This window comes from Hypanus sabinus, chromosome 2 (genome assembly GCF_030144855.1).
Source record: "Hypanus sabinus isolate sHypSab1 chromosome 2, sHypSab1.hap1, whole genome shotgun sequence".
Taxonomy (NCBI): domain Eukaryota; kingdom Metazoa; phylum Chordata; class Chondrichthyes; order Myliobatiformes; family Dasyatidae; genus Hypanus; species Hypanus sabinus.
The window spans coordinates 11,137,246-11,151,263 of NC_082707.1; the positions used below are offsets into that span (position 1 = coordinate 11,137,246).

Below are 14,018 nucleotides of genomic sequence, written 5' to 3' on the forward strand. Positions count from 1 at the left end.
CACAATGTCACAGGAGAGCATACAAACTCCATACAGACGGTGCCGGAATTGAACTCCAAACTCCCAAATGCTGCAGTATTATTGCCCTAACTGCTCGCTACTGTGATTTGATAATTGAATGCTGCAAATGCTCTCTGGGAGTGGGAGTTTAGATGCCTGGCAAATTGAAGTTTTATCAGTTATATATTTAAAGAAATGGAAAATATATTGATATATGGAAAGTTAATGAGGAGAGGGATAAATAGGGTGATAAGTTGGAAGTTTTGTTATCTGTCTTCAGGCCAGAGGTGCCTGAGGTGAAGCCAAATAAACTTGGTCAGCCTGTGGAACATCAAATTTCCTGTCAGTCTAATAGTTTAATCGTAGGCATCAAATTGTGTATCACAATGGAGAACTCGGCAGTCAGTCCATTTGATAACCTTTTGGAGAAATGTAAGAGCTAATACTCATTCAAATACAAACTATTGATGTGCTTAAAATTACTTTTTGAAATGCAGCTTGTGCATAATTTGAAATATCCTGGAAAAGGTGTAGTTTATCTCTAAAAGGGGAAACAGAATAATTATTAGTATATGGCTGTTTATGTGGACCTGAGTCACATTTAACGTCACTGACATATGTCATGAAATTTATTGTTTTGTGATAACGGTACAGTGCAATACATAAATAGGAATGAGAACTACATCCATAAAAGTTAAATAAGTAATGCAAAAAAGAGAGCAAAACATAGTGAGGTAGTAGGTGAACCAGCTGGACAGGTTTTTTCCCATTAATAATTCCTCTGTTTACATGGAACATTTGAAATGAGCTTTGTCCAAAGTGATTTTCTGCGGTGATCCCCAAGGCAGGCTGTCTGAATCTGTAAGATATGAAAAATCAAATTCCCCAAGCTCACGTAGTTAGTGACCATCCATACTGGGAATGAAAAGGTCTTGTCATGAAGGTTGGTTTTACTTTTCACGAAGCAGGTGATGAATTAGTGAACCAAAATTTGAATTTATCATGTTAACACTGGAGATATATTCCTTTCTCCCTGCAAATAGCAATGGATTTGTTTTAGTGAGCAATCTATCTCCCTGTCCAGGCAAGTGGAAACTGTGTCTTGGGTTTCCATTGCAGTGAAACTACCCACATAAGCACACACTTCAGACGAGTAACAGAAAATCATTTTATTTATTGCTGATAAATAAGAATAAGGAAGATGATAGCATCATCTAATCAATTCCTGTTTCATTCTGATAATACACCATTTCAACATAGGCCAGCTTTTCTAAATGGAGTAACTTGGTGAAAGTGCAACATTCACAGTTATTCAGTTAAAGAATGCTATAGAATTAAAGAATATGGGTCATTAGCATAATGCTATGACATTGCTAGCAACCTGGGTTCAATTCCAACTGCGGTCTATAAGGAGTTTGTATGTTCTCCATTTGTTCAGTTTCCTCCCACTTTTCAAAGATGTACAGGTTAGTAGGATGGATGGGTGTAATTGGGCAGCAGGGGCTTGTTGGGCCAGAGGGCCAATTGCCGTGTAGTATTCAAAGAAAGTAAAATATAGAATAATGCTAGACATAGAATAGAGTCACAGAACACTACAGCACCAAAGCAGGCCCATTGGCCAATATAATGCATGCTGAACTATTAATCTGCCTCGTGCCATCGATCTGCACCTGGGCCATAGCCCTCCATGCCCCTCTCATCCATGTGCCTTCTTTTGAATGTTGAATTCGAACCCGCATCCAACATTTCTGCTGGTGACTCATTCACACTCTTACCACCCTCTGAGTGAAGAAGCAATATCATCTTAATTCCTAAATAATTGATGTAGTTTATTACTTTGTATTTTGACCTTCATGATCTTGTGTAGCAGAGAATTGTAATTAACCTTTTTTATAATGTCAGCATCATTATAATCACTGGATTACAAAATTAATTGCATACAAACTTTCTCAAAAGGATGAAGCAACATGATAGACAGCTATATCAACACGTCATATCTTATTATTGTTGCACTTGCCCTTGTTGCTAACTTGTTCTCTCTTTTTTTTTAATCATCTCTGTGTACTGACTGCTTGCCTGTTAACCATGTGTATGGTGCTCCTGGTTCTAATCCTGCTCTCCTTTCTCTTTCTCCACCTGTGACTGGCGACCTGACTTATAGCACCAGGTAGGAGAATCTGCCTGCTTCTGTGTTGCTTACTGGTGATGGGGGAAGGGTACTCCAAACTACTGACTGAAAAGCCTTGGAATCATTGACTTGAATCTTGTCCTTGACATAAGCGGAAGTCATTGTGAAGATCTGCTGTGGTGTAAAGTATTGTGGATACTCCATCTAATGACAGTTGACTGTGTTTGTAATCCAGCACTCCTAAAAAAAAGTGTTTTGTGTTTGGTTCTAATATGAGCATTCCTTTTTCCAGACCAAGGAAGAACAGTCACAGATCACAAGCCAGGTAACTGGGCAGATTGGATGGAGGCGTGAAGGGATCAAGTACCGACGAAATGAACTTTTCCTGGATGTTCTGGAGAGTGTCAACCTGTTAATGTCACCTCAAGGTATAAGATATTAAAGTGCTGCTGTCAATTGAAGGTTCTTGCTCTCATTTTGATATCTGCCATTTTTCAATGTCCTGTGACAAATTTTGCATGCATATCTCTGTACTTCAGTATTGTAGACAAGTTGTGCAGCAGATTTTGGGTCTGCAAGGAAGAGTGTACAGGTTTGGAGGCAGTGCAGCACAGCATAGGGTCAATGATACATCCCGTGAAGACAATTTGACAAAATTCAACATATACTTGGAGGTTGGAAAAGATACTCAAGCAGTCTTTCATTTATTTGAACTCTAAATAAATTTCAGAGATAAAGTGCGGAACAGGCCCTTCTGGCCCAATGAATGATACTGCCCAGCAACCCACCTAATTAACCCTAGCCTAATCACAGGACATTTTACAATGACCAATTAACCTACTAACTGGTACATAATTGGTTTGAGAAGATGAAATAGTGGTGATGTGAGGGAAGTGGAGAGAGGAGCAAACAATGAAGTGGTTGAAGCAAAGTTCAGTTCAAGTTAAAGATTAACTCGGCAAGTGTATGTCGCCTTATACAATCTTGAGATTCATTTCCATTCAGGCATTTACAGGAAAATAAATACAATAGAATTTATTTAAAAAAGTGAATAACAATAACAAACAACCAATGTGCAAATGAAGACAAATAATGCAAATAATAAAAAATGTAAATAACACTGAGAGCCTGAGTTACAGTGCCCTTAAAAGTGAGTCCATAGGTTGTGGAGTCATTTCAAAGTTGAGGTAAACTGAAGTTATCCATGCTGGTTCAGGAGTCTATTGGCTGTAGGGTGATAACTGTTGTTGATCAGGTGTGGAACCTGATGCTCCTGGACCTCCTGCCCAATGTAGTAGTGAGAAGGGAGCATAGCCTGGATGATGGAGGTTCTTGATGATGGATCCTTGTAAATGTGCTCAATGGTGGGGAGGGCTTGAAGAGGAAGATGAGGTAACATCTAAAAAAAACAATGCTGGAAACACTGGGCAGATTTCCAGCATCTGCAGTTTGATGATTTTTGTCAGCAGATAATACATGAACCAGATGAAAGGTACATGAACCAGATGAAAGGTTTCTAAAACTGAATTATCTCCACTGATACTTTGCTTAGCATTCAGGATGTGCTTCCAAGAGCAAGTATTAATGGGATCAATAGTAAAAGTGATTGTGATTACATTAGAGTTTAATTTCTGTGGCAGTGACTTGATGCAAACCCTTGAACTGTACTCTGCTGATGAGCCTGTCCTCTGCTGATGATCACGCAGAAGATAAATGTGGTTCCTCGTGGAAAGACCTTCAATAAAGACTAGGGTTTAATAGACAGGACTAGACTGTAAAACAGAAGAGCTTAATTAGGCCATTCAAATCATGGCTGATTTATTATCCACCTCAACCTCATTTTTCCCTGTAAGTGGCAAAATGGTATGACCTCTATGCTGAGATGTAGAGACTTTGACTTGAACATTTGGTTCATCATGGACATTCTTCTTCTAGCGTTTGAGTACTGTGAGCAGTTTTGGGATGTGCTGGCATTGGAGAGAGTCCAGAAGAGGTTCAGGAGGATGATTCCTGCAGTGAAAGGGGTAATATTTGTTGAATGCTTGATGGCTTTAGACCTGTACTTACTGTAGTTTAGAAGAATGAGGTGGCATCTCATTGAAAGCTACTGAATATTGAAAAGGCCTATCTAGAGTGGACGTGTAAAGGATGTTTCTAGTTGTGGGAGTGTAGTCAGCACACTCAGAATAGAACAGATTAGAAGAATTCCTTTAACCTGAAGGAGGTGAATCTGTGGAATTTGAGGCCAAGTTATTGGGTATATTTAAAGTGAAGTTTCATAGGTTCTTGAACAGTAAGGGTGTCGAAGGTTACTGGGAGATTGTAAGAGAATGGGTTTGAGAGGGGAAGTAAATCAGACATCATCGAATGTTGGAGCAGACTCAATGGCCGAATGGCCTAATTCTGCTTCTATGTCTTAAGGTCACCCTATAACATTATTTGCTTTTCCCTCCCAATCCCTCACATTGTATTTATTTCATCTGGGTCTGTGCTGTAAGCAATCCAGCGCTAGATTTGTTAGCCTGGCAAAAGTCCCAGCTCGTGCAGATCATTGTTGGAATCGGTTTGCCCTGTGTCAACAGACTACCCAGGTCCTTGTGCTGGATATGATGGAATTCACTTGTTCCTTCCCCTCCCATTTGTTGTAGAACCAGTAGCCATTGAGGTCATAAATTATCTTTATCAAGGATCAACTTTATTTGCTATATACGTATAAAGGCTGACTTAAACTTCTGCATCAAATGAACGCTGTAGGTACGGTGTAGCCGTGCAACATGCTGTACCCTACACCCTACCCTATGCCATAGCCTGACGCACACCTCTCCAAAAAAATAACTGCATGTTGTGGCGATGCAGATCGCAACAACTGTGATTGGTCTGCTTGGTAGCATCGCATTTCCTCCTGTCTATAGGCATACACAGAAGTATAAATCAGCCTTAAATGTATTAACTATTTGCTGCGGTGCATTGGCATGACAGGCAACAAAAAAAAGGTCATTCACTAAGATTCAGGATTCGAGCTACACATCTTCCGAATTATTTCTAGATGCAAAGTGTTTAATGTCACTTCCTATTCACAAGTGAATTGAATGGAATTGACTTTATTTCTTAACATCCTTCACATACATGAAGAGCAAAACTCTTTACTGTATGTCTCTGTTTAAATGTGCAATCATAGTAATTTATAAAAATTTATATTAAATAGAAGAGTCAATGTAACATAGAAATATACACAAATCAGTGTGAGTTAATCAGTGTGATGACCTGGTGGAAGAAGCTGTCCCAGGGCCTGTTGGTCCTGGCTTTTATGCTGCAGTACCATTTCCTAGGTGGTAGCATCTAGGATAGATTGTGGTTGGGGTGACACGGGTCCCCAATGATCCTTTGGGCCCTTTTATCACACCTGTCTTTCTAAATGTCCGGAATCATGGGAAGTTCACAACTACAGATGTGTTGTGTTGTCCATAACACTCTCTGCAGAAACCTGTGATTAAGTGAGGTACAGTTTCCTTACCAGGCAGTGATGCAGCCAATCAGGATGCTCTCAGTTGTGCCCCTTAGGGTTTGGGTGCCCATACCAAACTTCCTCAACCGTCTGAGGTGAAAGAGCTCTGTTGTGTCTTTTTCACCACACAGCTGGTGTGTGCAGACCACGTGAGGTCCTCAGTGATGTGGATGCCGAGGAAATTAAAGTTGTTTACCCTCTCAACCCCAGATCCATTGATATCGATAGGGATTATTCCTCCTGTAACTCACAATCAGCTTTTGTTTTTGCGACATTGAGGGAGAGGTTGTTTTCTTGACATCACTATGTCAGAGAGATGACTTCGTCCCTGTAGGCCACCTTATTATTGTTTGAGATTAGCCCAGTCAAAGTAGTATCATTGGCAAATTTAATTAGAAGATTAGAGCTGTGGGTGGCGACACAGTCATGGGTATACAGGGAATAAAAGAGGGGACTTAGTACATGGTCCTGAGGGGCTCCTGTGTTGAGAGTCAGAGGGGTGAAGGTGAGGGAGCCCACTCTTAGCACCTGCTGGCAATCTTACAGGAAGTCCAGGATCCAGCTGCACAAGGCAGGGTCAAGGCCAAGGTCTCTGAGCTTCCTGTTGAGCCTAGATGAAGTTATGGTGTTGAATGCTGAACTGTAGTCCAAGAACAGCATTCTCACATAAGCATCCATACAGTAAACAATCTCCTACACTAAACATAAGTGTAGGAGATTGAAGTAATTGTTATTCCAAATCAGATGCAGCACAAATTAAAAACATAAAAGATAAAGAGCACAACAATAATAATGAAAAAATACACCATAGAAATTGGAGTGACACGCTAGGGTAGTAGTTAGCACAACATTTTACAGTCCTGGCAACTTGTGTTCATTTCCTGCTGCTGTCAATAAGCAGTTTGTACCTTCTTGCTATGACCAAGTGCGTTTCATCCGGGTGCTCCAGTTTCCTCCCACAATCCAAAAACACTCTAGTTGGTAGGTTAATTGACCATTGTAAATTGTCCGATGATTAGGTTAGGGTTAAGTTGAGGTTTGCCGGGTGGCGAGTCTTCGAGCAGGCTGTGTGGGATCCTTAATGATGTTACTGACCCTTTTCTGGCACCTTTCTGTGTATACGTCCTTAATGACGGGTAGGCTGGTCTCAATGGTGCATAGGCCATTTTAGCTGTTCTTTGTGTAGCCTTCCTGTCTGCCCCAGTGCAGTTTCTGTATAACCATATAACAATTACAGCACGGAAACAAGCCATCTCGGCCCTTCTAGTCCATGCTGAATGCTTACTTTTACCTAGTCCCACCGACCTGCACACAACCCATAACCCTCCATTCCTTTCCTGTCCATATACCTATCCAATTTTACTTTAAATGACAATACCGAACCTGCCTCTACCACTTCTACTGGAAGCTCGTTCCACACAGCTACCACTCTCTAAGTAAAGAAATTTCCCCTCGTGTTACCCCTAAACTTTTACCCCCTAACTCTCAACTTGTATCATCAAGTGATGCAGCTTGTTAGGATGCCCTGTTACATATTTGTAGAATGACTTGAGTGTAGGTGTGCAAAGTCCAACTCTTCAGCCTCCTCAGAAAAGAGAGGCATTGGTGAGCTTTCCTGGTTGTTTGGCATGTGTTCTGGGTCAATGCGATATGTGCACTCCCAGGAGTTTGGAACTGCTCTGTTTCCACTGCTGTGGCACCGATGTAAAGCTGTCGGAAGGTTAAGGAAAAATAATATACATAGGCATATACTGCTTGGTACAGTTTTTGTACCAAGCAACTTGTAAGGATACTGTGCATCTGCAGAATGGCATAAGTATGGATGTGTGAAGTCCAGCTCTTTTCAGCCTCAGTTATAAAAAAATAAAGAATAATATTTTTTAAAATGGTTAAAGTACAGATACAGAATAAAATGTGCATAATATCTAAATACAGAAACTATTTACAATGTCAATAGTATAAAAAGTGGTTTATACAGTGCAGTGTTGTACTGTCTACAGTGCAGTGACAGTAGTAATAGATAGAGGGAGTGGTGTGGCTGTCTGTGGGAATAAACTTTTAAGATGGCATGAAGTTTTTAGTTTTATAGCCCTATAGCATTTTCCTGAAGGGAGCTTTGGAAAGACAATTTGCTGGGTGAGTAGAGTCCACAATGATTTTTTCTGCCCACTTGTTACCATAGAGAATTCTCTGGATTAACAGATCTCTGAAGCCAAACAAAGAGAAGTGCAGCCAACACATATCCAATAGGAAATGACATGAGAGTCTAGGATCTGGCACACTGGATCCTGTAGCATCAGGCCAACTGCCCTACAGTTCAACACTGCGTTTCACAAGTTTTTTGGCAGACCTTGAGGGCAAGTTCTTTCTAAGGTACAAAATGGTGAATTTACCTGTTCACACCACAGGACCAGGAATACCATAACAAGTCACTGGTCTCTGGGTAGCATTAAAGGGGAACGCGTGTATCTTCACCTGAAAAACGTGCAGCTTATTTTCACCAGATGTAGTTCCATTTTTAAAATCTCAACATCCCCTTAGTGCTTGTATATTTCCAGAACATTTTGTTATTTGCACCCCTTTAAGATCTGAATCCCATTCAGCACCCCAGTTTTGTTGTAAAGGGAGTGTTGTTTGTTAACATCAAATCTCTCTACCTTTCTTGCAGGTCAGGTTCTAAGTGCACATGTCTCGGGCAGGGTGGTAATGAAGAGTTATTTGAGTGGAATGCCAGAATGCAAGTTTGGAATGAATGACAAGATTGTGATCGAGAAGCAAGGGAAAGGAACGGCTGATGAGACCACAAAAAGGTAAGAGGTAAAGAATTAATTTTACCAGGATGTACTTATTTGCTGAGTTGATTGGCCTCTGAAGATTCATTAGAAGAGGCCAAGTTACTGGGTGCATTCTCATCCCATGTCTTATGGTCTTTCTGGCATCTGCAGAGTTTTGCTTTTCAAGTCTAAAACTTCACTGGTTTGTATAACAGATCTGTTTGCTTTGGTTATTATTATATTTTCTGACCTCAAAAATTCTTCAAAGTCCAGTTGCACTGATGCTGTCAGTCTTGACTCTGGTAGAAACCGTGTTTCACATTTTTACTGCATGTTTGAGCAGATTTGTTTCCTTTGAATGGTGGCTTTGCTGTCTGCACTTTTATCCAGACAGTATTTTCATGTAGGAGGGTGGTCATTACTGTAAAATGAAGGGGTGGGGGTGGAGTGAACTCTGTAGTTAATATGCTTGTGTTGTATCAAACCAAATTGTAACGTTATCCTCCTTTTAACTTTTGCAGTGGTAAGCAATCTATAGCAATTGATGACTGCACATTCCACCAATGCGTACGGCTCAGCAAGTTTGAATCTGAAAGGAGCATTAGCTTTATACCACCAGATGGAGAATACGAACTCATGAGGTATATACTCAACTATATGCGTGGAACAAATGGGCTAGTGAAAACATGGGAGCTGGCTTCAGATTGCCAAAGTTGATTTTTGAATCTGATTTCACCTTTGAACTATATAAGATTTATTTTACTTAAATATTTTCAATTTGAAATCCAATTACTGTATATTATTAACATTGGCAAGGCTTATGAATCTTTTCCTTGATGTACTGCATGAGATTTGATCAAGTATTTAAGATACTTCAGTTAGACTTGACTAAATGCTTCAATTTAACTTGGAATACTGCAATGCTGGATGGTTGAAATTTGAGATTAAAGTTGATGAACTTCAATAATCAGTGAAATACCAATGCATTAACAAGTGATTAAGTGAATTACAGACATTAATCATCCCTTCATCTGCTGATTACTTGCTCTAAATTAGGTACTTTCCTTTTTGGGGAAATATTAAATACCACATTTATTGCAGGAATGGGACATTCATCCTTTCAAGTCTGCTTTACCATTGTGATCACTACTCATCCTCTTATTACTGCCAACTCTACATACCTTTTGATAGCTTTGGTATTTAGAAATAAAGAAAAAGTTTGCAATTACCTGCTTTTCTGCATTAATTACTCAAAATATGGTTTGATCTTCATTTGTCACAATAATAAACAAACATAATCTGCCTAAACTATTAACATCCAAACAATTGTATTTGTTGTCAATAGTGAGTACACCATTTAAACAATCACAGTCTAGATTCAAAAAGTATGTAAACCTCTGGGGTAATGCCTTCTACAAAAGCTATTTGGATACAGGTGTGTCAATCAATGGGATGAGATTGGAGGTCTGTACTATAGAGGTACCCTGCCCTGTAAAAAAAAACAGTCAGGTGAGCCTGCACTTCTCAGGAACTATCTGCTTATGTGCATCAAGCCTCAAGCAGTACAATTTTCAGATGACCTTAGAAGAATTGTAGAGATGCATGAAGCTGGAAAAGGCTACAAAATCTTGCCCCTTGCATCTCCTTTGAAATTATTGCCTGTCACATATAATGTATGCCCTCTGATATTGGACTCTATCTATGCCTCCCTTAATCTTATAATATTCTATTAGATCTACCCTCAGCCTCTGCCTCTGTAGATAAGACAATCCAAGTTTGTCCAATCTTGTGTTATAGCACATGCCCTCTAATCCAGGTAGCATCCTGGTAAACCTCTCTTGTATCTTCTTGAAAGCCCTTGACGTCCTCTCATAATGGGACGATCAGATCTGTATGTAGTACTCCAGATGTATAGTTAGTAATCCTTTTCTCTTGCTTTATCACTGAATAGCTACCAAATATAGTTTACTGTTGCAGATGTTTGCAAGTGAAGCAGAAGTTTATGTGGACAGATAAAATCACAAACCTTTCAAAGCACTATTCAATGTGTTTACTTTCACCCATCTGTAATAGATTAAATTATTTTTCTTAAGGTATCGAACCACTAAAGACATCATTCTGCCATTCCGTGTGATTCCATTGGTCAGAGAAGTTGGTCGCACTAAACTCGAAGTGAAAGTAGTGATTAAATCGAACTTCAAACCATCTCTGCTGGCTCAGAAGATCGAGGTAAAATATTTCCAAACTTTTAATGTCTGCTTGCTTTAAACACTTCTGTATAAGGTCTGGGCGACTCAGGGTTGGAGTTTTAACAAAAAGTGCAATATGCACCTAGTGACCACTTTAGTAGCTTCCTGTACCTAATAAAGTGGCCACTGAGTGTACATTAATGGTCTTCCATTGCTGAGCCCATCTGCTTCAGGGTTTGACGTGTTTTGCATTCGGAGATGCTCTTCTGCACACCACTGTTGTAACGCGTGTTTATTTGAGTTATCGTTGCCTTCCTGTTAGCTTGAACCAGACTGGCCTTTCTTGTCTGAGTTTTCCCATTAAAAAGGCATTTTTGCCCACAGAACTGCTGCTCACTGGATGTTTTTTGTTTGTAAACTAGAGTCAGTTGTGCACTAAAGGAGATCAGTTTCTAAGATACTCAAGCCACTTTGTCTGACATCAAAGGTCAATGTCACTTTGATCACATTTCTTCCCAATTCTGATGTTTGGCCTGAACAACAATTTTGATCATGTCTGCGTGCTGTTATGCATTGAGTTGCTGCCAAATGATTGGCTGATTAGTTAGTTGCATTAGCGAGCAGATGTGTGTGTACCTATTAAAGTGGACGAGGAGTGTAAAATTCCAGAGCTCTTACTGTCTAGTCTTCCTAGGGAAGCTAAGGTTTTTAGCTGCAGCTTATAGTCAGAGTTCAACATCTGGTTTGATGAAAGTATAGCAGTTTTGTATCACCTAGCATTGGAGCTATTAAAGCAAGGCTTTGTCTCATTTGCTATCTCAAGTTAACTTTTGTATCCTTGCTTTAGTTTTTAACATCTCATCTGCAGGAAGCTACCTGAATAGCAATGCATTCTCAGTTCCAGCAGTTACGTGTCTGAAGTTGAATCCTTGCGGGTCACCAAAGTGTTGGTGTCCTCCCAGTGACTGAAAATCTAATTGATGTATCTTGGTAGTTTCAAATTGGTAACTTCAACTGTGTACAGAACAGGAGCCCCTATTACTGAAGAGTATTCTTTGCTTCTGGCCCGCTTTTGAACAGTAAAGTGCTAAATGAACAAAATATGTCCTTGTGTTACATTCTGCTGGTGTTTTGTCCAGTAGTATCTCAGTACCAACTTTCTTCTGTGAGGGTAGTAAATCTCTGGGATTCTGGGACAACTCCTTGGAATCTGTCCCTGAGAGTTCTGTAGGCAAATCATTAAATAACCATAGGAATGATACAGGGCAGTCTCTTCAGCCGTCTGTGTTGACCATGCTGACAGGTTAAGTTAACCCCATTTGCCTACCCCTTCTGGTTTATGTCCCTCCATTCCTGGCCTGGTTTTTTTTTTTTGATTTTCTTGAGTAGTATTCATGCTAAAGGTTAACTGCTGGATACATTCCATTATGCTGCAGAATAAACTTTCATTAAAACTAATATAATTGTGCTTGCACTGAGAATCAACAAATATACAGAGCAGCAAGTGGACAATCAGCCCATGAGCAACTCTACAATTCATGTTCACTATTATTTATTTATTATTAGTAGTAGGTTTATTGTTTTGTATTTGCACATACTGTCTTTTGCACATTGGTTGCTTATTAGTTTTTGTGCAGTTTTTCATTGATTCTATTGTATTTCTTTGTTCTACTATGAATGCCTTAAAGAAAATGAATCTCAGAGTAGTTTACATTGACATATACGTACTTTAATAATTTACTTTGAATTTTTGAACTTTGATTGCATTGCTCACTTCTTAGTTCTTTGTAGATGTCCTAGAGTCAGTACTCCAATTGCCTATTCCAGTGATAGTACATAGAACAGCACAGCACAAGTCATTCGGTCCTCGATGTTGTGCCAGACTTTTAATCTATTCCAATCTGGCCTCTCTCTCTCTCTCCCACAGAGTCCTCCATTTTTCTTTCATCCATGTGCCTATCTAGGAGTCCCCTTGATGTATCTGCCTCTACCACCATTCCCAGGAGTGCATTCCAGACACTTACCATTCTGAGTAAAAACACCTCTGAAATCCCTCTTATACTTGAGGGTTTGTTGAGGACTTCACGGCAGCAGCAATTTTCAGATTTTTACTCTCAGTGAAAAGACAATTTCTCCACTCCCCTAATTGTTATACCTCATTATCTAAAACCTACATTTCTAATTGCAGCCTCTCCCCCTTGGCCTCCCCTGTTTCAAAGAAAACAACCAAGTTGGTCTCTGCTCAGATCATAATAAACCAGCCTAAATCTGTTCTGCATCTGCTTTCGTTCTGTCCCATCCTTTTTCAAGTGTTGTCATGCCTATGCCTATCAGGTACAGTTAACCTTCTGAGAAGTAAGTTGGTAATCCTGGCTTTGCTGTTTTATCCTGAATATGCAGCACTAGGCCAAGTGTATTTGGCGGCTCCCAACATTTTTCTTGTCTCCATCACCCTATAAAAATGATTTGTTCCATGTGTTGATGGTCAGTAGGGAACCAACATCTGGTGGGAAAGCATCTGCAGACAGTTTGTGTTTCTTGGCAGCAGCTCAGTTACAGATTGAACCTGCATTCCTGGGAGTGTACACGTTGCATGGATTTTACAAACTCCAGTACAGCTGTCCTGTGCAGTGCTGTTTGTTTTTGCCGATATGTCGTTAGCTTCGCTCATTGAATTGTGGCCACTTGACTCATCGACGCTTAACCTTCTAGCAGTTGGCCCCTGCTAACTGGAGACATTTTGAATTAAGCCTTGGGTTTACTGCTGGATTAGCAGGAGTCTTATCTCTTCATTTAACAAGAAGCCTACTTAATGTGTGATTGGATCTGAGGGGATTTTGTTCAAGATGGATGAGTATGCTATGATGCGCGCTGTTTACTCAGCCAGTAGGGCCTCAGCAGTTCCTGGATAAGGAAGCAATGAACATTGTCCTTTCTCATACTGACCATTGTAAGGAAGAAAATCAATGCTATTTTGGTCACCTGCTGCAGCCAAGCAGTCTTAACAAATAGTCTGTTGAATTGAAGCATGAACTATTTGTCTGTAGATGCTGTTCAACCTGCTAGTGTTTCCAGTATTGTCTGTTTCTTATTCTTATGATTTAACAATACCATAAAAGAGATGAGCAGAATTAGGCCATTCAGTCCATTGCGGCTAAAATACTATTCAATCATGAATAACTTACTTCCCTCCTCAACTCCGGTCTCCTGCCGCCTTTGATACCCTTATTCATCAAGAACCTGCCAACCTCTGCTTTAAATATACCCAATGACTTGACCTCCAAAGCTGTCTGCCGCAGTGAATTCAACAGGTTCCACCCTCTGGCTAAAGAAATTACTCCTCATCTGAAAGAATATCCTATTCTGAGGCTGTGCCTTCTGGTCCTAGACTCTCCCATTAATGTAAGCACACTGTCCATGCC

General features: G+C 40.1%; 1 protein-coding gene across 1 annotated transcript in view; it reads left to right on the forward strand.

The window, feature by feature from the left end:
- LOC132406420 (AP-2 complex subunit mu) overlaps positions 1 to 14,018 on the forward strand; it is a 78,984-nt gene that overhangs the window by 47,234 nt on the left and 17,732 nt on the right. Inside the window, exons 5-8 of the mRNA XM_059992058.1 lie at positions 2,421 to 2,556; positions 8,302 to 8,443; positions 8,929 to 9,048; positions 10,501 to 10,636. Coding sequence (XP_059848041.1) covers positions 2,421 to 2,556; positions 8,302 to 8,443; positions 8,929 to 9,048; positions 10,501 to 10,636 — 534 coding nt within the window. The remainder of the gene's footprint in view (positions 1 to 2,420; positions 2,557 to 8,301; positions 8,444 to 8,928; positions 9,049 to 10,500; positions 10,637 to 14,018) is intronic.